General features: G+C 38.2%; 1 protein-coding gene across 10 annotated transcripts in view; it reads left to right on the top strand.

The window, feature by feature from the left end:
* The window catches only part of LOC123322225 (neuronal acetylcholine receptor subunit alpha-7), a 135,622-nt gene that overhangs the window by 90,240 nt on the left and 20,187 nt on the right, over nt 1-25,195 (top strand). For all 10 annotated transcript variants that reach the window (XM_044910122.1, XM_044910123.1, XM_044910125.1 and 7 more), the window contains exon 2: nt 22,949-23,088. In XM_044910122.1, the coding sequence (XP_044766057.1) occupies nt 22,949-23,088 (140 nt within the window). The remainder of the gene's footprint in view (nt 1-22,948; nt 23,089-25,195) is intronic.

Here is a 25,195-nt window from a genome sequence, read left to right as displayed (position 1 = left end):
TTTGCAGTGCGAGATGCAGTTCAGCTTATTTTGTAAACTGTTTCATCCACTACACTCGCGAGAAGAGGAGGGTTTTTACTGGAGTTTTTTCCTAAGATTTTGTGTCATACGCAAAATTGTATGGTACCCCGTTACGCTAACCTCTGCTAAAACTGTATCTCATACTCATGCTGATATTATTGTTTGATTGTAAAAATTGATATTCATCGAAAAAAGATCAATGTATAGGGTGAGTCTTTGACCATTACAAATATTTTATCAGTACATTCTTCAGGTCAAAAGGAACACTTTTTTCCTTAACTTAACTATTTTTTCCGAATCAGCTCGGTTTAAAAGATACAAGCTGTTGAAAAACTATAAAAAAATCTCACGAACGGTTTTATCGATGAAATGAATTTCGGAATACAGTTCTTCATCTATTTTATGAATCTTTTTCGAATCCAAGATATCACCCACGTCTTCCAGTTTTCTCATTATGCTCATTACGTACCATAAAAATAGCAAAAATTCAAAGAACCCAACTCTTGAAACTAAGTTTGAGGCTATCTCATGAATATTTGAACGTTTTGTAAAATGAAAGTATCATTCATATTTTCTCGTATAATGCTGTATAATCCTGTATCACTTAATGGAATAAAAATCAACCAAAAAAATTTGCACACATATCTTGGATTGAAAATCGATACAAAACTGGAATGGACTGGGCACATAGATTATTTGTCACGAAAACTCACACCTTTGATTGGAGCATTGAGAAGAGTCAGTCCCCATCTCAGTGAACAAGCAAGAAGGTCCATTTATTACTCGAATATTCATTCAGTGCTTACATACCTGATTAGTATATGGTCCAACACATCAATCAACAACTTACAGAGAATTCAAAGACTGCAAAATCGAGCTTTGAAGGCTATATACAATTTACCAAATGACACTTCAACAACTGAGTTACATAACACCTTGAAGATACCTAACATGAAGATCACAAAATTCGTGGAGCAGTGCAAACTAATGTACAAAATCGAGCATGGCCTACTAAAATTCAACACTGAAATGAAAAAAAGACTAAATATTCACAACTACCATACCAAACAAATTAACAATTTCCATCTAGATAATATCAGAACAAATAGAGTCAGAAATTCACCTTACTACCAGGCTGCAATGGTATATAACAACATACCTGAACAAGTAAAACGGAAACAATCTCTCAAATTGTTCAATAAATTTGTTAAAGATTTTGCAATGACACATTTTGCCTAATGTTTGTTTATTTCATTTGATTTTATTCAAAATTTAATGATTCTACTAGAACATCACTCTAATGATGATTTGTAGTCTTATGTATTAAATAAATAAATAAATGCTGTTTTCCAGTAATTTTATGCTCAAAAATTAAAGAGTATCTGTGAAATCTGTGAAGATCCACAGATGTGTATTGTCACAGAGTAAGCTAATAATTATTCTGAAGGGAATTTTGTTTCTCCAAGCTCATTATGAAAACTTGGCTATATTTTTTTATCAGGGCCGAATCGGAAAAAATGACATAGGAAAAAAGTGTTTCTCTTGACCTTAAGAATCTACTGTTAAAATATTTGTACGAGTCAAATACCTACATTAATTGATTTTCAAACTCTCTAAAATATTCAGTATTCGAGTTATAGCTTCCATATGAATTCACATCCTACCAGTTTGACCTATATAAATTAATAAATATTACCCCATAACTATAAAGTTTAATCGAAAATTTTCGATTAATAAAATTTCCGATGATTTTATGACCAATTTATCGGACGCCTCTACGGCAGACTGTTTCGAATTAATTTTTCCGATCAATCAGAATCCATCGAAGAACATGGCAGCCATTGAAACCGTCCCTTGTGCATGGGGTTTACTCCGCTGAATTTCCCATCGATACTTTTGGAGTTTCCCGGGGTAAAAATTCGCGGAAAATAGACGTATTTCAGGTAATGTAAGCGTAACTTCTGTCGTTAATCCCATAACTAATCGCGAATCAATACTCCATCATGCTCGAATTGGCAGACTCAATATGTTTCGGCGCGTGATAAATGAACCGTGTATATTTTAAATAATTCCCTCCGGTAGGTATGGGGGGCCACGTCGGAATTATTGTTCGCGTAGAAACGGGGCTTAATATTCCGTGAAAGCGCCTTCATTAATCTATTCCGTAGGAATTTTTGTCGGTTAATGCGAAGTTCGATTACGCAACCAATTGCGGTCCCCATACGATACGGCGAAAACATACTTTGGCCCTCGAAAACACGTTATGAATTCATGAATCGCGAATAAGTTTGGTCGGGTTCGATTCACCTCACTCAAGAATAAAAATAATGAATAATTTATGGCGTTTGATGCCGGTTGATCTATCTTGACGCGGAATATGTTCAACAAGATATTATATCCTGCCCCCGCAGGAGAACACGGCTCGTTTCGATTCATACTTTCCATTTGTAATCTTCAAATTTCAAATTTGACATTGAAATATGGAAGGGATGAAACGGCACGATGCATTCCTTACGCGAGGAGAGTCGTTTTTTTCACCGAATTTATTCGTCATGCTCTCAAATTCCCCATGTCACTTCACGTTTGAATTTCATCGGCAAACAATGGTTTGGTTAGGACTGTAATCGGATTACCGATAATTGGGACGCGTCAAAATCAATTTTTTGGACGGGAGCAGTATCTGAAATGAATTCGATGGTGGAGAAGTTTGTCGCCTTGCAGGAGATGATACAGGTTCCTCCTGAGGCTGAGATTTTTGTTCAGGGCCCACAATTACTTCTGCCCACATATCTGAGGCCTATCTAAAGATAATTCCAAGCCAAATAGTCCCCCCAAATAGAGGGCAGCTCTCTTTCTCACTAAAATATTTCACACCTACGAAAACTGGCCACCCACTACATCTTTGCATCGTTAGATTGCTGATTTGATGGCAAATTCAACAGTTTGACGTACCTTGGGTGAAAAGTCAACGGTTTATGGGTTATTGGGATGAACAGTTGCAGAAGTTTGGAAATATTTCAAGGAGAAAGTTTCTTGTTGAAAACCCCAACGTGCAAATTTTCAGCACAAAATTGTAACAGGTTTTCCATATACATACTTTCAATAGGCTATAGCGATGAATCACCTTGTATTTTATGTAGAGGTTAAAATATGAAAAAGAGTACACATAACATCCTGAAATTGAGTTAAAGCGAAGTCATGACCACTTACGAGGATATATTGAAGAATTCTTATCCAACTATAGAACCAAACAAAATTTCAATGTCAAAATATTTTATTACTCAACATATTCTCCTCTTAATTGGGTACATTTATTACAGCGAACCTGCAACGTCTCTAACCTTTCAAAAAAAATGTTTGTTTTTGCTCTGCAAACCAGACCTCCACAGCTTTTATTACCTCCTCGTTGGAAGGAAATTTACGACCTTTCAACCTTTTTTTCAGTTGGGGAAGAAGATGAGAGTCGGATGGAGCCAAATCTGGCGAATAAGGGGGGTGTTCTAGTAATTAAAACCCTGAATCAGGAATTTTTTGCAGGCAACATGAGATTTGTGTGCAGGGGCGTTGTCCTGCAAAAACAAAACACCATGGGATAGTTTTCCGCTTCTTTTCTCTTCAATTTTTTCCCGTAGAGTGTTCAGTAATGTCGAATAGTAATCTTCGGTTATTGTTCCACCCTTATCCAAAAAATCAATCATGATTACTTCATCCCAAAAATCCCAAAAAACTGAAGCAAGAACTTTTCCAGCAGATGTTTGGACACGAAACTTCTTAGGTCTTGAAGAACCAGAGTGTCGCTATTCCATCGATTGTTGCTTTGTTTCTGGATCGTAGAAATGTACCCAAGTCTCATCCATAGCAACAATTCGGTTTAAGAAGTCTACATCGTTTTCAAATCGAGCACAGATCGAACGCGATGCTTCTACCCTTGCACGCTTTTGGTCAACATTCAATCATTTGGGGATCCATTTTGCATTAATTTTTCTCATGTCCAAATTGACTTGAACTATATGATGAACGCGTTCGTATGAAATATTCAGTATTTCAGATATCCGTTTTATCGATATTTTCGGGGACTGACACAGAAATTGGCCTTCCCCATAGGTCATCATCTTCAATGGAAGCATGCAGTCCAATTTTTTACGGTCGCATACGAAGGACATTGATAACCATGGGGTATTAAGCATATTTTCGTAAATCTGCTTACCTCTTAACCCTTTTAAATACAGGTACTTGATGATGGCTCGATACTCCAATTTTTCGATTTGCCCAATTTCAGTGGACATCCTCTTTCTTTTAATTTACTCTTCTTCACTTTTTTGACCTCAAACATCACACTGACACTTCTAATGAGTTATTGTTTGGTGCTATGGTAACGCAATATGTTTTTTATGCATGGAAGTTGTCTGGACTAACTAGATATCAATACATCCTCGTATATTTCTGCTAGTAATTCTACTAAAGTTTTGAGATTATGATGTCTGACTTTGTTAAAACGAGTTGAAACATCCCAATTTTCACGAGAATGGTGTTTCATAGCAACCAAGAGTCCTTTTTCCTCAGAAACATACAGAAAACCCTAATTTTTCATTGAAAATACAATCAGATCACCAGCTTAGGAACTTGGGTCATTTCGTGAAATTCCCCCAAAAACCTCCGCCACTGCATCTGTATCTTTTACATCACCAAACAATTAAGCTTATCCAAAATTCTCCAATTTTGACAAAACAATTGCAAAATACCGTTTTTGCACTATCAGATGTCTTTTGGGATCGCTCTACTCCTGTCAAGTTTTTCGGTTTGAATGCAGCCCTGTATACTTTCCCCGTGTACCGCAGGATGGCCGATCTCCCTTGGTGAGGAAGAAAAGATGATTAACAGAAACGGCTACTTTATTCGACAGTGTGTATAAAGCGATTTCACAAGAAATTTGCCCCATAAAAGAACCGAGTGAAAAAGGTCCTAGAAGTTAATTAGGCGCTCGAAGAACGTTCATCTCCTGCATGCTCCAATTCTGGAGCCAGGAATGACCCCCCTTGTGTATTATGGCCAGTTTCCTACAGATTACGAGCATGGCTGACGAAATTATTCAGGTTCACCCAATCCACTAGCACACATCCACGCTATTCTAATGGTTATCACACATTTGTCAGGCAATCGTAAATTCAAACGAGACTGGATGTTCGTCCCCCGTATACAACCGAGATCCGAACGAATTTGCTCGATATACAATAATAATAAGGAGTCATGTCGAGGGCATTCTTCGGATATTTCACATTCGGAGGTTTCGACAGATTATCCGTGGACTCCAGCTATTCGATTCTCTTACACTCGGCTGAACATCCTCTAGTATGGATATGTATGAGATTGGACGGATTCTGTTCTTTTATTTGCAATAATAAAGCTATGAAGTTCGCCGGAGGTTTCAGTATTTCGGTCATGTCTGAGTATATCGGCTTTTGGAGTAAGCGGAATGAGAATATTGAAAGGGAAGAATGATTCGAGGATTTAACATGAAACGGTTGCAAGTTGGCGAATGCGCCGGTTCTCGTTTTGAGGGGCGCACTAATTCTTTTATAACCTGCTCTAATATCTCATCGCACATGTCTGATTGGAAACAAAGGGGTCCTTCACGTTAATTCAATTCATATGATTTCTGTCTGGGTGCTCTAGGTATAAAAGTACGGAGATATTCAAAGCCCTGGATGAAGACATTGTCGATAGTCTCCTAACACCATTCCGCAAGATCTGGGAACAAGGAGATGTGCCACAAAACTTCAGAGACGTTTCAGTTATCGATCTCTGAAAGAACAAAGGCGATACGTCAAATTGCAACAATTACAGGGGCATATCGTTGCTTAGTGTGGCCGGTAAAATTCTCTCGAAGATTATGGCTAATCGTCTGATTCCACTCTTAGAAAAGCTATTACCTGAATAGACGTACGGTGGACCTGATTTTCACACTGTGACAGCTGAAGGAGAAGGCCCGTGAATAACAATCAAGGATCTATACAGCCTACATCGATTTAAGTAAGGCCTTTGACTCGGTGAATCGGAGAGCGCTATGGAAAATCATGGGACGCAGAAATTCTTAGCAGTGTGTAAAAGCTTCCATACCAACAACACCGCTAGAATACAGCATAATGGCTCTACAACCGACCATTTCTTAACCAACTCTGGAATAAAACAAGGCTGCGTGTAAGCGCCTTTACTGTTCAATATTTTCGCCATAACTGTCTCGATAATTGCTGACATGAGAGGTGTTGGAATAAGATTCAGATTTGATGGAGGCCTGTTTAACCTGAAGCGCCTCAGAGCAAAAACCTGTACAGAGTTTATCACGGAACTTCAATATGCAGACGACTGCATACTTATCGCTAGCAGCTCAGAGGATCTACAGAAAATGTTGGATGCCTATAAACATATATATGAAGCTTTAGGCCTTAGACTCAATATTGACAAAACCAAAATCCTGGTAAGTCCAACAGGAAACCTTCAAACCGATATCAGCCTGGATGATGAAACTCTAGAACAGGTCGAGCAGTTCAAATACTTGGGAAGCTTCCCAAATACTAAGGCTAACCTGGACACGATAATACACCACCGTATCAATTCGGCATCACGGGCATTCTGGAAGCTAAAGGACAGAGTGTTTCAAAATCACGAACTCAATTTGAAGACCAAGACAGCTGTGTACAAAGCAGTGGTCCTCCCAACGCTTCTTTACGGAAGCGAAAGCTGGACGCCCTACAGGCGACATATTAAACAGCTTGAACAAAGGCAACAACGTCATCTAAGACAAATAATGCACATCAGATGGTTCCACAAAGTTTCGAATGCAGAAATCTTGCAACGCGCGAGTTGTACAACAATTGAGACTCAAGTAACGAGGGCCCGACTCAGATGGAGCGGCCACATTCTGAGGATGCAAGACATAAGACATAGCTCTGTATGGCGAATTCACAGAGGGAGCTCGGAAACCAGGAGGCCAGTACAACCGGTTTACTGCATCAATCCCTAAAATTAGTTAATTCCAATCATAACTGGGAGCAATTTGTGTTAGACAGATCGCAGTGGAGGTCTTTGGTGCACAGTTATAATGGAGACTCGAGAAGAATACAGCGGCAGCCAGATCTGGTGTGGAAGGATCTGTAGGTCACGGTTGGGCCTCTTCAGTTACAGGAGGGCATACAGTCGCAAGTAGCCCTAAGAAATTATAAGTTTGATCGCGCCGATAGTTTTGTTTTTGAGTCTTTTTGTAGATCCATTCTCAGTAAAGGGATACAGCAGTGAATGAATGAAATGTACGGTCGTAAAGGGATGGTTTCAGGAGTCTGAAGATTATTGATATAGAAACTGTCCCAATTATACTGCTCAAGACCAGTAAATTCAATTTGACCATCAATGATGCCAATCCAGTCATTCAAGACCATAAACTGGAGAATATCAACATTAAAACAGACCAAACCCTAAGATAACCCAACGGAAAAAATCGAAAAAATCCCCTATTATGCATTCTCCCCAGCAGTGCACTACAATGTAACCAAATAGATCGCGTACTGCAACCTCGAAACTGTATTATCCCCCATCAAATGAAACTCCGATTGCTTTCAACCATTCTATTCAACGATTTCGCCCACTCATCCCCAACAACAATTGGGGCTCAGCTCCTTCGTGCTTCCTAAACAAAGTTTCAACATGCCGCTCTTTCAATTCGATAACACGAAATCCCAGAACACTTGTTATGGGAAAAGGAAGACATCCGTGAGAACCCCCATGAAAAATCACCCCGGCCGTTCGGTTGAATCAACACAATTAGCAAGTTATACCGGAGTATGCAAATGAGCGAATGACTTCCATTGAGAATACTATAATTGAATGAGAAACTCCTCTAGGGACAATTTATTAGTGTTATTCGGATAGGCCAGTGCTAACTCCAGCTTCGTCATTCAGTAAGAAGCAATCGAATTCAATATTAGGAAAGGAAACATTGAAAGTTGTAATTAGCACAAATTAATGCAAACACATAACACCCGCTGATTTAGAATCAACAACTGTAACGATCTGAATCGAACTATCAAACCACCATCACTCGAAGTATCAACAGAAATACCATAAGGTACGTCAGAGCAACACAACTCATTCCTCGACGAAAATAAAACGAGTGCCAGTAGTCATAATCCTATTTCTCGTAGTGTATTTCAATGATTTGGATAAACAATTAAGCAAAATCATCAAACTAGAAAGAGCTTATTTTATTGATGCAATTATTTGATGAAAAAAGGGCAATCTATTGACGTGAATTCAACCTAGAGCATCTCATTCCTATCGAACTTCAATTGAATTCAAGATTAAGGTTTCACCAGCTAACTCCTCAGAAACTTGATGATCTTCACAACACCATGATAAGCTGCAGATAATTACCTGATTACAATCTACACTGTCGGCTTCATTATGTTATTAATGCCTGTTCAGGGTAGATTGGAACTCAATAACTAGATTATTATTTGCCGTGAATGCGGACCAATGTCTTCTTTGTTAGCGTGAAATCATGAAGAAGTCTTTGTACCCATGAGGTATGTAGGATTTCATATCAATATATTTCAGAACGTGATCAATAGTTGAAAATATGGGAAAAACTTCATAACAACCTAAGTCCTCAATTGAACATTTTCAGATTATTGGGAAGAGTTCTTTGGGAATTGTGTTTTACTTTAAATTCTTGTAAAGATCAACATGTAGTTGCATATGGCAATCACTGAAGTGATTGCCATATGGTATATACAGAGAGTTTTTGACACGTACAAATATTTTGGAAAGTATATTCTTGTGGTCCTAAGGAATACTTTATTTGAAAGACACAGTGTCGAAAAACCAAGAGAAAAATTTGATTTGATTATCGAACGAAATGAACTTCGGAATATGGTTTTCCATTCATTTGATAAATCTTTTTCGAACACAATATATCACGCACGTCTTCCAGTGTCCTCATTATGACCATTACGTACCATAAAAATACCAAAAATTCAAAGAACCCAACTCTTGAAACTAAGTTGCACTCTACCTAATGAATATTTAAACGTTTTGTAAAATAAAAGTATTCTTCATATTTTCTCGTATAATGCGCCGTTTTCGAGTGATTTGATGTTCAAAAATCAAACAGTATCTGTGAAATTTGAAAATTGGGTACTTTGGCTGAATACAACTCTGTTTAAAAGGTCCGCAGATGTGTAGTGTCACATATTTAGCCAGTTATTCTGAAGTTAATTTTTCTAGGGATGACACAGCTCATTATGAAAACTTAAAATAGCTATATCTTTTTATCAGGGCCGAATAGGAAAAAAGTGTTTGTTTTATACGAATAAAAGACTCACCCTGTATATCTATGTGCTTATTATTACAGTTGAGCAAAAAAGTACTAGACTGTCACTATTGAAATCCATGGGAATTACCCCAAAACATGTCTTATGTTCTGATTTGAAAACTTTTTCGTTGAATTAACATTGGACTTTTTTTAATAAAATTCAATTGTTTGAACTAGCATAAATGTTTCCAGTCTTGTTTATTATTTTCTTACTCTGCAGCTACAGTTCAGGGAAAATCTAAGTTAAATTAATTCATTACCTGGAAATAGGGTTCCATTAGTAGAGAAAAACTTAACCAGTTACTTCATTAAAATTGAACATAATGAAGATTCAAATCGAAAATTTGTATGACGCAGTAGAATATCCGTACGACCTGCTAATTAAGCTTTCACGTACAAAATGTCGTGTTCCATTTTCTGAGTGTGACGCCGTGAGAAAAAAAACGAACAAAAAAGGCACGTACGAATAATGACAGAAATTCCTAACTCTAGGGGTGAGAGAACTGAAATTGGGATTGGAAATGAACAACTATTCATAACTACAAATCTAGAAAGGTAAACGACCTCAGTATGTAGGTCACTACGTGATGAAATGAATGAAAACATGATTCCAGATTTTCATTACACCTGTTTGTGTATTTGAATTTTCCGATTCTTCTCTGGGGGAATGCGATACGCATACATATCCACCTACATATTGATACTATCATCACTGGTATTACTTGCGAGTTAATCGAATTCATCCATACACGTACGGATTTCTGGTTGATGTTTGCTCTGATCAACTTCTATTGAAACAATTCGTGTTTGTTTTTGGATAACGGTTTACACATATTCATTTGTGAGGGGTATGAGAACCAGTATAAGGTTTTTGTGTTCACAGGAAGGAAATTCTTTTCAATATGAAACTTATTTCAATAATTTCCTCCGCCTGTACAAGTGTACACAATGATTCATTCGAGAACTCTTCATCTTTACCAATAAAAAGGATGGAGGTGTCATCAACGAAGAGTACCGTGCCGTCTTACTGCACACTTGCTGACGAGTCGTTTATGTAGAGTAAAAATAATATGGGCCCAAGAATAGATCCCTGCGGAATCCCATATTCTAAGTGTTTTCACTCTACTGAACTGAAGTCTGTCTCATCACTGTCTTGATTTTCTAGTCTGAACATACGAGGATGTATTGATATCTACCTGTATTTAAAAGGGTTAAGAGGTAAGCAGATTTACGAAGATATACTTAATACCCTTGGTGATCAATGTCCTTCTTATGCGAACGTGAAAAATTGGACTGCAGGCTTCAAAAGAGATGAATTTTCCATTGAAGATGATGACCGATCGAGAAGGCCAGTTTCTGTATCAGTCCCCGAAAATATCGATGCAGTTCATGAGATGATTTTATCAGACCGTCGAATTGGGCTAAAACGGATATCTGAAGCACTGAATATTTCATACGAACGCGTTCATCATATAGTTCACGTCAATTTGGACATGAGAAAAATTGCTGCAAAATGGATGCTCAAATGTTTGAATGTTGACCAAAAGCGTGCAAGGGTGGAAGCATCGCGTTCGATCTGTGCTCGATTTGAAAACGATGTAGACTTCTTAAACCGAATTGTTACCATGCATGAGACTTGAGTACATTTCTACGATCCAGAAACAAAACAACAATCGATGGAATGGCGACACTCTGGTTCACCAAGACCTAAGAAGTTTCGTGTCCAAAAATCTGCTGGAAAAGTTCTTGCTTCAGTTTTTTGGGATTGCCATGGAGTAATCATGATTGATTTTTTGGATAAGAGTAGAATAATAACCGGAGATTACTATTCGACATTACTGACCAATCTACGGGAAAAAATTAAAGAGAAAAGACGCGGAAATCTATCTAAAAGTGTTTTGTTTTTGCAGAACAACGCCCCTACACACATATCTCATGTTGCAATGCAAAAAATTCGTGATTTAGGGTTTGAATTACTAGAACACCCCCCCGTATTCACCAGATCTGGCTTTATCCGACTATCATATCTTTTCTCAACTGAAAAAAAATTTGAAAAGTCGTAAATTTTCTTCCAACGAGGAGGTAATAAAAGCTGTGGAGGTCTGGTTTGCAGAGCAAGAAGAAACTTTTTTTTGAAAGGTCTAGAAACGTTGCAGTTTCGCTATAATAAATGTATCCAATTAAGAGCAGAATGTTGAGTAATAAAATATTTTGACATTGAAATTTTGTTTGGTTCTATAGTAGGCTTAGAATATTTCAATATATCCTCGTAACTGAAGGATTTACCCTAATAACAAGAAGCACTAGAGTTTGAACTCACCGAAGTTAAAAAGGGTACTGTGATTGAGAAAAAATGTATGATGATATTAAGCAGCGTTATGATTTTTACGGCATCCAGGGATACCTGGTCTCAAAATATTAATTCTGTCATCCTGTACGGCCTACTTGATACACCCCCAGGTTACATAAAGGCATCCAGAGTAGAGTATCGCCACTTATCCAGAAATTTATGCAGCCATTCAATAACCGCCCATTCTTTAATGGAGTACGCGGTGAAAAGGTGATCTCTCCTGCCTGAACTGGATACTAATTCAATATAATCTCGCCCTTCAAATGACAAATTTTTACCTATTTGCGTTCCACCCATGATGCCATAATAACACTTCAAACTTCCTGATATGCCTTGGGAACTTTCTAAAGGCCTGATGGCTTTGGCGATTATGCGTTCAAAGGGAATGTATGACAAGATGACGTAACTCTTAACTCATATGGCAGAGATATATCCCAAAACGGATATATGGAGCACTTCCACAGGAACCTATCGATCCACCTGGCTTTTATTGTGAATCAGCATTGCATATTCCAATCTGTAAGCCTGAGGGTGCAATTTGGGAACGATGTACGGGTTGAAAAAAATTTAACAGTGCTTGTTTCTTTCCATATTTCCTAGGATCCCTGAATATTTAGCTACATCTGCATATTTTCCTACCGAAAGACTCGGAAAAAATACCAGGTATAAGTTCGTGTCGTGTATGTGTACACCGAGGATAAAAAGTTCCATTTATCAGATTGGTTTTGTATTTCAGAGGTTTTTACTCGTATTTTTTCACGTCAAAAGTTTCGAAAAATCTTTTGGAGCACCAAATAGAGGATATATTGAAAAATTCTTAACCTACTATAGAACCAAACAAAATTTCAATGTCAAAATATTTTATTACACAACATATTCTCCTCTCAATTGGATACATTTATTACAGCGAACCTACAACGTTTCTAGACCTTTAAAAAAAAATGTTTCTTCTTGCTCTGCAAACCAGACCTCCACAGCTTTCATAACCTCCTCGTTGGAAGAAAATTTACGATCTTTCAAACTTTTTTTCAGTTGAGGAGAGAGATGATAGTCGGATGGAGCCAAATCTGGTGAAAAAAGGAGGTGTTCTAGTAATTCAATCCCTAAATCACGAATTTTTTGCATGGCAACATGAGATTTGTGTGCAGGGGCGTTGTCCTGAAAAAACATAACACCTTTGATAGCTTTCCGCGTCTTTTCTGTATGATTTTTTCCTGTAGAGTGGTCAGTAATGTCGAATAGTTATTGTTCTACCCTTATCCAAAAAATCAATCATGATTACTCCATGGCAATCCCAGAAAACTGAAGCAAGAACTTTTCCAGCAGATTTTTGGACACGAAACTTCTTAGGTCTTGGAGAACCAGAGTGTCGCCATTCCATCGATTGTTGCTTTGTTTCTGGATCGTAGAAATGTACCCAAGTCTCATCCATAGTAACAATTCGGTTTAAGAAGTCTACATCGTTTTCAAATCGAGCACAGATCGATCGCGATGCTTCTACCCTTGCACGCTTTTGGTCAACGTTCAAACATTTGGGGATCCATTTTGCAGCAATTTTTCTCATGACCAAATTGACCTGACTATATGATGAACGCGTTCGTATGAAATATTCAGTGCTTCAGATATCCGTTTTAGCCCAATTCGACGGTCTGATAAAATCATGTCATGAAGAGAATAGATATTTTCGGGGACTGACACAGAAACTGGCCTTCCCGATCGGTAATCATCTTCAATGGAAAATTTACCCCTTTTGAAGCTTGCAGTCCAATTTTTCACGGTCGCATACGAAGGACATTGATCAACAAGGGTATTAAGCATATCTTCGTAAATCTGTACCTATACATCTTAACCCTTTAAAATACAGGTACTTGATGATGGCTCGATACTCCAATTTTTCGATTTTCACAATTTCGGTGGACATCCTCTTTCTTTTAATTTATTGTGTAACTCTGGTTTACTTTTTTGACCTCAAACTTCACACTGACACTTCTAATGAATTATTGTTCGTTGCTATGGTAAAGCAATATTTTTCATCATCGAAACGAACTGTGGAAGATAAACATCTCTTGTAAACTATCGCTCATAACATCGGACATCATATCCGGGTTCACTGAACCAACTTTTTTTCCCTGCAAAAATTACAGGAATCCAACATTCCCGAAATCGGGTTAGCGAAAATGCCCAGTAGAATATATATACGAATCGTACCCTTTTTTGCGAGTCGATTATAAAGCATTCCATACAAATATGTTCCGAATATCCCAGCCGTTTATTTTATCGATTCACAAAAGGGGTTTCAAACGAACACTTCAATTTGCATTCAGCCTCGAGGGCTCAATTCGAAAACCACTCTCAAATATATGCAAATTTCGACATCAGAAGCAGAGTTTCTTCCTCGGGCGAACCACGTGAATGAACAACGTCTTCGACTAGGCCGTACTCTACAACAATATTTGAGGGATCAAACATCCCGACCCTCTCCTCTCCTCAAGGAAACCAGCGTCTAACAGAGTCGAGGCATCGACATACTTCAACAATCAATTCTTAATTTCCAACAACAAAAACCTTCGGAGAAATATCAGTAATACATTTCAAGAGTGTCCTGGAAGCTCAAAGCCGTTCCTGACAAATTTATCCAATGATCTCAGAGGTGAATTTTTCAATTTGCAACGTGTTGGCCTAGAACACGAAGCTCCAAGCCACCTGTAGCTTTTGAAGCAAATAAACTACCAGCCTCAGCAACAGATTTACAGATTTTTCTAAGTGCTGACCAAAATCAAGCTCTTTGACTCAAACTACATCCTGTAATCCCAACGTTTCAATGGAGGAGACTATGCAGAAGGGCGAATTCATTCTGAGATCCTCTGGAGGCACCAAACGAATCAAGTCTAGCACTTTCTATCACAATTCAGCCACAAAAGACGTTTGCAGTGGACTCTTCCTCCTCTACGCAACAACTTTGGTGCTCTATGTTGAAGAAGTCCTGTGAAATTGACGGCTACGATAATTCTAAGTTGAACCGTAGCCATTTGATCCATGAATGTCTTCAGCAATTCATCTGTTCTTCTCCAACAATGGCAGAAGAAACAACCAGTTGACGCAATTATTCAAGGTGTATTTGAAGTGAGGTTTTTTTTCAACAGAAGGTAGAACTGGTCAAAATGAAGCGTTTCACCAAAAATCACCTATACAAAACTTTCACAATGACAAAGTTGAAAAAAAATTAAGAATGATTACTTAAATAGATCTTAGTACGACCCTAGACCGTTTGTTAGCTGAATTATCGCAAAGCAGTGGGAAAAAACTTATCTCCTGATTCGACCATGTGGTTTCGTTTAGGATATTAGTTTTTTAGATATTTACGTCGTAATTGAAATGGAAACTTAGGATTGCCGAATTGTTCTCATCATTTTTTAGTAACTTACACGATTTCATGCAATGGCTCATTTCGATACCAACTGACAGAAGAGGCTTAGAACACAAGTGTAAAAAATAGAATAATACTTCAAAATCTCACCAATAAAATTCATCTAAATTATTCACGAATTTTTTTACAATGGGCATCACAATCTTCTTGTTCGAACATTTTAACAATCGTCGTAAAAATGGGATGAAACATCATAGCACTTTTTCAACATAACTAACATAAGCACTTTCAAGCAACTGCCTTGATTTTCTACATTTTTTCTTCACCCTAAATTGCACTATACGACAATTATGATTCTCTCAATAGTGATCTGATTCATCAAGTCCGATGAGCTTGATACTGAACAATTCATTGTCCAGCCATATGGTTATGTTTTGTTTCGTTTTTGCGATGCGTAGTCACCTTCCACAGTCCCGTACTTGAAATTCAATGAAATATTGTCGAACTTCTAGGGGTTGTATCTCAGCCATCTTGGATATTTTATATAGACAATTTTTGGTTAAACGACTTATTTTGATGAGTTCTACCTTCTGTCACCTTTGAAAGCACCCTGTATTTATGTACTTACAAAGTACTTTCAATTGAAAGTACTTTCAATTGAAAGTACTTTCAATTGAAAGTACTTTCTATTGAAAATACTTTGGTTGAATACAACTTTGTTTGAAAGATTCCACAGATGTGTAGTGTCAAAGATTTAGTTGGTTATTCTGAAGGTAATTTTGTATTTCCAGGGGTGGCACAGCTCATTATGGAAACTCAAAATGGCTATATCTTTTTATCAGGGCCGAATAGAAAAAAATGGTATAGGAAAAAAGTATTTCTTTTGACCTGAAGAATCTACTATTAAAATATTCGTACGAATCACAGACTTACCTTTTGTAACTTACACTAGACCATTCCAACCCACTGTATTTTAGGCCCAGTGGATATTTAAATTATAGTTTTCATATTGTCAGTTAAGCAACCATGTTTTAAATCATCGGAATATAGTCTACCTACACCATATAAATGTTTTTCGATTAATTTTCTAATTATAACCGATTTATATCCAATTCAGAAGGCGCTATAAGGCGGTATAAACACATGAATTCCGTCTATTATATTATATCCGCTAGGGGTTGAATCCGTACACGATATCCGATATGACTTACCCCATTGTCTTATACGTGAAGATCAGGGAAGAAACACGGAGAACGAGCCACATTCGTGAGCGTTGGGAAAATATTAAGTGCGAATTGTGCGGAGGGTTTGTTTTGTTCGAAAGCCATCAAGGAAGGCATTATCGTTCGTTTCGCACACAAAAAAATTAATAGAAACCGTTCGTAGAACGTACTTTCGTCCATGGCAGATATTTTCCAGAGAGCGGAAGCAGATTATCTGCAACGGAGGTCCTGGAATTTAAATTTTCAATAGGTCTTGTTGGACTTATTTCAGGACGGTCACTTTATGCCAGGATGATTTTGAGTGGTTATTAACTGAGACGGGGATTATGAGATGCAGCGTTTGATTTTCCATCAAAATTCAATTAAGAAATCTCATAGTTTGCGTTGTATAAACCGCAACTTCTAATATGATAAAACTCGCATTATTTGCAGACGATAATTAGATTCCGCTCATTCTGTCTAATGGAAGGGAGCAGCTGACAATGAAACCCTGATGGTTCATAATTAGCAATGGCAATTGATTTTAGGTCATACGCAGATGATGCGACACTGCTATTGGAATCAAAAAAACCAATTGTGATTCTAAAAAGCTCCTCATCGTTTGAAATAATAAGCCTTACTTCTTAGATAAACCTTCGATGATGAATCATATAAATGGAATACCACAATGCTGCAAAATTCTCTTCATCTCAAACAAACCATGAAGCTAACGAATCAGGCCAATAATTTCGAGCCTCAAAGCTACTTAATCTGGTTTCATATCAGAAAAGTATCCTGCTGCTTAACCTTCAAGTAATGGCTGATTATTTAACATAACGAGGCAAACTGATAACATTCCATGAAGGGCCTTATGGTTTCTTTCTTGCTGGATGTTAAAATTCCATTACTGTGAAATTAATCCAAAATTGCAATTTCAACTGTGCGTTTTCACGAGAGATCGTGATCAATCATTCTTGCAGCTATCATCGCAATAAGACGTAGTGCCTAAAAGTCAATCTGACCCTAATTTACGCAGAATCTGTTCGCCCCCATAGTTAACTTTTCACATCGGAGGCATGGAGAAGCGTATTCAATTCAGTTTATTATACAGCCAGCCCCAAGACAGTGATGTAAGTCCCACGAAATGGAAATCGGGAAATGACAAAAAGCTAGGCCGACTATTGTTCCAAATCTCATTGTTTCAACTTGCTACAAAAGCTTATGTACACCACGAGCTAAATTACAAGAAAATGATTCAATCAACGCCGTATCGATTTCTCCGAACAATATAAACCTGGCGAGAGCATTCGGCTCCTGTTACGTATCCAATAATCTCGCACTCGTGAATATTCGATAAGTATTCCAAATCTTACATCTCGCGTTAAATTCGAGCAAACCTATAGATGGAAAATCTGGTTCTTAGGCGAAAAGGGAAGTTTGTTGTTGGAATATTCAACACTGTTCTACGCGATATTCAAAAGAAATTATAATTTTAAATGAGTGCAACATAAGTTGTTCCTGACTGAGTGAAATAAAAGCCCCAGAACACATCGAAGCGCATAAAATAAACTAACTGGTGGTTTGCGAAGGAAATGGAAGAACAACTCCCAAAAATAATACAATCTAGAGATTGTGGATACCATGTACAGCAGTTCGTATCGCTTCATGCAAGTTTACACGCGAACGTCTGAGCATTCTTAAAATATCCCAGGGGCCCATTCAAGAGACCAAACTTTCCGGCGGCCAAAAACTTAGCTCGTTCTAATGGCTTGATTCTCTGGGGTTCCTATGTGATAAATAAAGACTGATCGGGGCATTAAAACAGTTCATTAATTTAGAACGCTTTTTACTGGGGATTTTTCTGGGAGTTCTCCTACAATCGATGTTCCACCAATGTTCTACCTCCATCATATGAGTTCGTTCAGTTCACTTTCCATTCGAAATGTGTCATATTTACTGGAATTTAGGGAGAATCGTTCACGATATCATCTTGGCAACCTTGCATTATCCATGGGCAGTGTTGTCGACCTAACAGCAACACTCGTGACTCAAATTGAACACACCAACCTAAGTATGTCATCTACAGTTCGCCATCCTTTCCAAAGTTCTAAAAAATGCATTTTTCCGTTGGCTAGCAATGAAGAGGCATCAGAGTCACCAGGTGATCTGTATTTTCATCCTCTTCCCCACAAAATCTTCACTCGTCAGTTTTTGCTAGACCAATAATTCTTCTCAGGTGCTTCCTGAGGCTGCAATGTCCTGTGAGGAATCCAGTTAGGTTAGGTTAGCTAGCATATTCTTGCTGAGATCCAGACACTTCCTTTAGCAGAGTTAAAGTTCCCAAGAAACTTTTTTGAGTGTTCCAGTCTGGAAAGGTTCCTCTGGAGTTATTCTCTTTCGGTTTTTTCCTGGAACTCTTCCTCTTAGGTACATTTTCCTATACATGGAAAGGTTCCGAGCCTATGAAAGGAGTTTTTCTCCTTTCCTGGCAAGTGTATTGGTCCCTGCATTCTTTTGATTCCCGAGTTACCCAGAACCAAGGCTATACAGACCTTATTCTAGACTAATTCGTTGAGTCTACGTTATAACTTGCTTCACCACTTTTTCCTGGGCGATGTTGCCGACCTAACAACAACACTGGTGACTCAAATTCAACACACCAACCTAAGTATGTTATCTACAGTTCGCCATCCTTTCCAGAGTTCTAAAAAACGTATTTTTTCGTTGGCTAGCAATGAAGAGGCATCAGAGTCACCAGGTGATCTGTATTTTCATCCTCATCCCCTCAGAATCTTCACTCGTCAGTTTTTGCTAGACCAATAATTGTCCTCAGGTGTTTCCTGAGGCTACAATGTCCTCTGAGGAATCCGTTCAAGGTAGGTTAGCTAGCATGTTCTTGCTGAGATCCAGACACTTCCTCTAGCAGAGTTAAAGTTCCCAAGAAACTTTTTTGAGTGTTCCAGTCTCGGAAGGTTCCTCTAGAGTTGTTCGCTTTCGGTTTTTTCCTGGAACTCTTCCTCTTAGGTACATTTTCCTATACATGGAAAGGTTCCGAGCCTATGAAAGGAGTTTTTGGCATCAGAGTCACCAGGTGATCTGTATTTTCATCCTCATCCCCACAGAATCTTCACTCGTCAGTTTTTGCTAGACCAATAATTCTTCTCAGGTGCTTCCTGAGGCTGCAATGTCCTGTGAGGAATACAGTTAAGTTAGGTTAGCTAGATTATTCTTGCTGAGATCCAGACACTTCCTCTAGCAGAGTTAAAGTTCCCAAGAAACTTTTTTTAGTGTTCCAGTCTCGGAAGGTTCCTCTAGAGTTGTTCTCTTTCGGTTTTTTCCTGGAACTCTTCCTCTTAGGTACTTTTTCCTATACATGGAAAGGTTCCGAGCCTATGAAAGGAGTTTTTGGCATCAGAGTCACCAGGTGATCTGTATTTTCATCCTCATCCCCACAGAATCTTCACTCGTCAGTTTTTGCTAGACCAATAATTCTCCTCAGGTGCTTCCTGAGGCTGCAATGTCCTGTGAGGAATCCAGTTAAGTTAGGTTAGCTAGCATATTCTTGCTGAGATCCAGACACTTCCTCTAGCAGAGTTAAAGTTCCCAAGAAACTTTTTTGAGTGTTCCAGTCTCGTAAGGTTCCTCTAGAGTTGTTCTCTTTCGGTTTTTTCCTGGAACTCTTCCTCTTAGGTACATTTTTCTATACATGAAAAGGTTCCGAGCCTATGAAAGGAGTTTTTGGCATCAGAGTCAACAGGTGATCTGTATTTTCATCCTCATCCCCACAGAATCTTAACTCGTCAGTTTTTGCTAGACCAATAATTCTTCTCAGGTGCTTCCTGAGGCTGCAATGTCCTGTGAGGAATCCAGTTAAGTTAGGTTAGCTAGCATATTCTTGCTGAGATCCAGACACTTCCTCTAGCAGAGTAAAGTTCCCAAGAAACTTTTTTGAGTGTTCCAGTCTCGGAAGGTTCCTCTTGAGTTGTTCTCTTTCGGTTTTTTCCTGGAACTCTTCCTCTCAGGTACATTTTCCTATACATGGAAAGGTTTCTAGAATATGAAAGGAGTTTTTCCCCTTTCCTGGCAAGAGTATTGGTCTCTGCATTTTTTTGATTCGCGAGTTACCCAGAACCAAGGCTATACAGACCTTATTCTAGACTAATTCGTTGAGTCTACGTTATAACTTGATTCGCCACCTTTTCCTGTTCCCCTTAAGCCTTCAACAGATATAGAATTTGACCTAAATCTTGATCGATTATGGATTTTCACAATATGAGCATCTAAAATTCCTGATTAGGATTGTTTTAATTAATCATTCGATCTCTGGAAATATTCACTCTCATCTATAGAGTATGTTGATCGTTATCCAACAATCATCTCCGTTAAAATAATGAACCTTTGTGTGAAATTTTCATTGTCTATGAACCGCAGGCCAACAAAGGGCCAAATACTACACCATCGGCATCTAAAGCAGTCTTTATATGAATTCTTTTGTGAATTTTCCTCGATTTCCTAATGAATTGAACCATTTAGTGCGCTCAAAACCAAACGAATTGCACTCAGGTAGAAGATTATTCATAAAAAAAAATCTAAATGTTACTGAATATGTGTGAGTGCCAAAATACATTCCGATTTCTGCCCACATTTCCTTTCCGGAGTTGTTGACCTACAAATTGTCGAGAGTATTGCGCCATATGTTAGACTAAAGGTCCGAATCCTTTTTCCTGGCCGATTTCCGACATTTATTCCAGAAATAATAGACCAAAACAGGTCCTGGAAGAGAAATGAAAAGAATGAATAAATAAAATATATACGCCGATTTCCCTGCCTGTAATCTCTGCTGAATAATGGGTCCCTTTATATATTGTGGGATCTTCGGGACTTATACTCCCTCCCCATGGAATCTTCTTTACTGGGGTATTTATGTTCGTAAAAACTGAAAACGAAATAGATGAATTAGCCACGTCCACCCGTTGTTGAGATTCGGGATTTTGCTGTTTCGCCTATATATGACCCATATGGAACCCTGAATTCATATTCATACAGCAACTTTCCTGATTTACTTATTCGGATATGTTTAGGTTAGGTTTGGTTCCAAATGATTCGAAAAAATGTGGGGTTTTCAGCCTTAACAGAGTTGCTTTCATTGGGACTTCTTCTGATGGTACAGACTTATTTGCCAAAAATCTCTAGTCAAATTTTTGGCGTCAATATTGGTATTCTCTTTGCAGTGTGGAAGTTCCCAAAGTCCTTTTTGGAATGTTCCAGTCCCTCTTTCGGTAAAACAGGAATCAGTAGTACAGTCGATACAAACTTGCTAAAAAATTTGAGAACGTCGCAAATATATTCATTTTCGAAGATGTACTTCAAGTTTTTATTTGCAAACTTCAATTGTGATTATAAGTAAAAATTTCCAAAAAGATGGAATCAATTAGATAATCGTCAAGATCGAACGGCGTCATCGAGCTCCATAAAATTCTCAGATTTATTACTAAAAGAGTTGCTCTTTCAGAATATGTATCACTTTTCCATCTACGGTTATTGCTATTGGGAGATAATCCACTCGAAAGGTGACTATCGAAAAATTTCCAAAAGGATGGAATCAATTGAATAATCGTCAAGACCGAACAGTTACATCGAGCTCCATAAAATTCTCAGATTTACTAGAAGAGTTGCTCTTTCAGAATATGTACCACATTTCCATTTACGGTATTTGTTATTGAGAGATAATCCACTCGAAAGGTGACTATCAAAAAATTTCCAACAAGACGGAATCAATTAAATGATCGTCAAGACTGGACGGTTGCATCGAGATCCATAAATTTCTCAGATTTATTACTGGAGAGTTGCTCTTTCAGAATATGTATCACATTCCTATCTACGGTTATTGTTATTTAGAGATAATCCACTCGAAAGGTGACTATTACGAATTTCTTCGACTGAGTAAGTCCAGGAGTGTTTCTCCAGAGAGTTAATATGTTGTTCAACTCCCATTGTTGGACCGCTGCCATATATGTATTGGTATTTTCCAAGTCCATAGAAAGGCTCAGGTCCAGCAGGTGTTAACCTAAGTGCTCTTTCTGCAAGTTCATCGGCTTTTTCATTTCCTTCAGCACCACAATGCCCTGGTACCCACAGAAGAGTCACTTTGTTGTCTCTGGCCAGTTGCTTTATGGCATTGCGGCACTCCCATGTCAGCAGAGATCTCTGGCAGTGTGATTCCTGTGACCTCAGCAAAGCTAGCTTACTATGTATGGTTTTCCCATACATTTAACTTCAGACTTCCAATCTCCATTCAGAGAGTGGTGAATGGTATTAATCTGGTCTTGGTTGAATTAATATGTTTAGCACCACTGCTCTAACAGCTTTCTACTGATTTTTTATGTCATATACGAAGTTGCCATTCGATTTTTCTTCAAACCTTTCATCAGTTTTTTTTTTCGATATCACCTGAATCCAAGCATTTGCTAGAGGCACTTTTCCGTCAAGAATCTTGTTCAATGACGCATGAAATCCAATACTGCGGAAATATATACATTTGTGAATCTACCGACATGAAACTTCTCGAGCTCTAAGCTGAGAGTATAGATCAATGAAATCCTTTCGAAAAGAACCTTTTTCTAATACGTCCCAATCTCTTTCAGATACGCAACAGGGTCCGCATGAGAAGAGATTGCTCAACAACCTGCTTGGCGTCTACAACGTTCTCGAGAGGCCTGTAGCCAACGAGTCGGAAGCATTGGAAGTTAAGTTCGGCCTAACATTGCAGCAAATTATAGATGTGGTTAGTATATATTTTTATTTTCACAAGAATCCGCACCTTTTTCCCTTTGACTTTTCGAATATCGTGAACCAGGATGAGTGGAGCTGGTTGAAGTGAAGCAGAATAAACACTTCAGTTTTGTTTCACCGACGTTCAAGTTTTATTTGAACGTGGATGGGGATTGAAAGAGACAAAGCTGGGAATTATTCATATCTATTGACATTCGTCCACCTTTTATAACCAGTTACACAATTGATTTTCCGTAACACTTCGGCCTGTCAATTTTATTGAAGGAATAAGAGTTTTGACGAGGATTCCACTTCCGCAACTTTATTCCTCCAGTTCTCAAAGCTACCACCTCGAATTATTCAATTGGGAATGTGGATCGATCGACATTTCATAGCAAACGTCCATTTCCAGAGTCATTCCATAAAAACATGACAGTTCGATGCAAACCTGTTCATCTAACATGTCATGTCACCCCAATTTTGATGATATCGACAAATTCAGAGTAGAAAAAACTTGAGTAAGAATATAACATAATACACTGCGCAAAAAAATTAACGCACATTCTGAAAATCTCAATTTTAATGAAAGTTAACTCTACATTTACTCTATAACTTATTTTTTAAATTCAGAATTTCACCGAATCTTATGTGAAAGAAAACAAATGAACAATTTTCAAAATACTGAAATGCTGATAAGTGATTTAATACTTGGTATTTCCACCCCTTTCGTTAATTACAGCTCGGCAACGACGGTTCATATTCAAAATGAGTGATCTTAAAATGTTCTGATCTAATCCTTCCCAGATTTCTCCGAGTTGGATTCCTAAGTCATTAAGAGTAGCTGGATGATTTTCTGAACTTCTCAGCCTTCTATTGAAGTTGTCCCAAACCTGCTCAATCGGATTGAGATCTGGACTTCTTGCTGGCCATTCCATTCGAGAGACTTCAACCTCTTCAAGGTACTCCTGAACGATGCGCGCACGATGGGGTCTGGCATTATCGTCCATAAAAATGAAATTTTCACCAATGTATGAGGCAAATGGCAGTACATGCTCTTCAAGAATGTTCCTTATATACTTATCAGCATTCATAGCTTCATTATCAACGACCACTAGGTCTGTGCGAGCAGTGAAAGATATTCCACCCCATACCATAATCGATCCTCCCCCGAAACCAGTAGTATTCAGGAAATTGCACTGAGCAAATCTTTCATGTGGACGTCTGTATACAAGGGAACATCGATCACAATGGTAGAGGCAGAATCTAGACTCATCTGTGAAGAGAACTCTGTCAATCGGCCTCTTCCCAATGGATATGCTCTCTCGCAAAATCCAAACGCGCCCTTCGATGGGCTGGAGTAAGAGCTGGGCCTCTTGCCGCGACACGAGGCCTTAAATCATATTCTCTGAGGCGATTTCTAATTGATTTCTAATTTGAAGGAGGCGAGCGGTTGCTAACCGTTGTCTCAACGAAGAAACTCTCAAGTAACGTTCTTGAATGGCAGTTGTTACTTGTGGTCTACCCTGTGCTGGTCTTCGGACATTCATACCGGTCTCCCTGAATCGCTGCAACATTCTGGACACACTTGTATGGGAAACTCCAAACCTTTCTGCAATTCTTGTGTATGTCCACCCTTCTTCTCGCAAAACTATCTCTTGGGCACATTCCTCTTGGGTCAAATTGCGTGTTTCGCGTTGCATAGTGATCGAGTGTAGAAAATCAAACGAAAGAAAAACTATTGATCACTAGATTTGATCGAGAACAACTGATTTTAGAATGGAGCCAATACATTCAAAATCTGATAATATCATCTTTTTTTATTACTGCTGGGAAAAAACATCTGTATTGAAGAAAACCGTTGAAAGTGGATAACATAATTCTGATAAAAATAATTATCATTGAGAACACCTTCAGTTGTAGAATAAATTTGAGATTTCCATGATGTGCGTTAATTTTTTTGCGCAGTGTAAATCAGCCTTAGTTCAATTGTCTGTGAAAAAATACTAAAATATGCCAATATAAACCGCTGATTATTATGTTAATATCACTTAGTTTATGAAGTAGCAGCAGCGCCATGAATCAGAGTAAATACAACGTTGACGATCTGATCCGAGCGTATA

The sequence above is a fragment of the Coccinella septempunctata genome, chromosome X (assembly GCF_907165205.1).
Source record: "Coccinella septempunctata chromosome X, icCocSept1.1, whole genome shotgun sequence".
In the NCBI taxonomy this organism is placed as follows: Eukaryota; Metazoa; Arthropoda; class Insecta; order Coleoptera; family Coccinellidae; genus Coccinella; species Coccinella septempunctata.
This window is presented reverse-complemented; position numbering and strand designations above follow the sequence as displayed.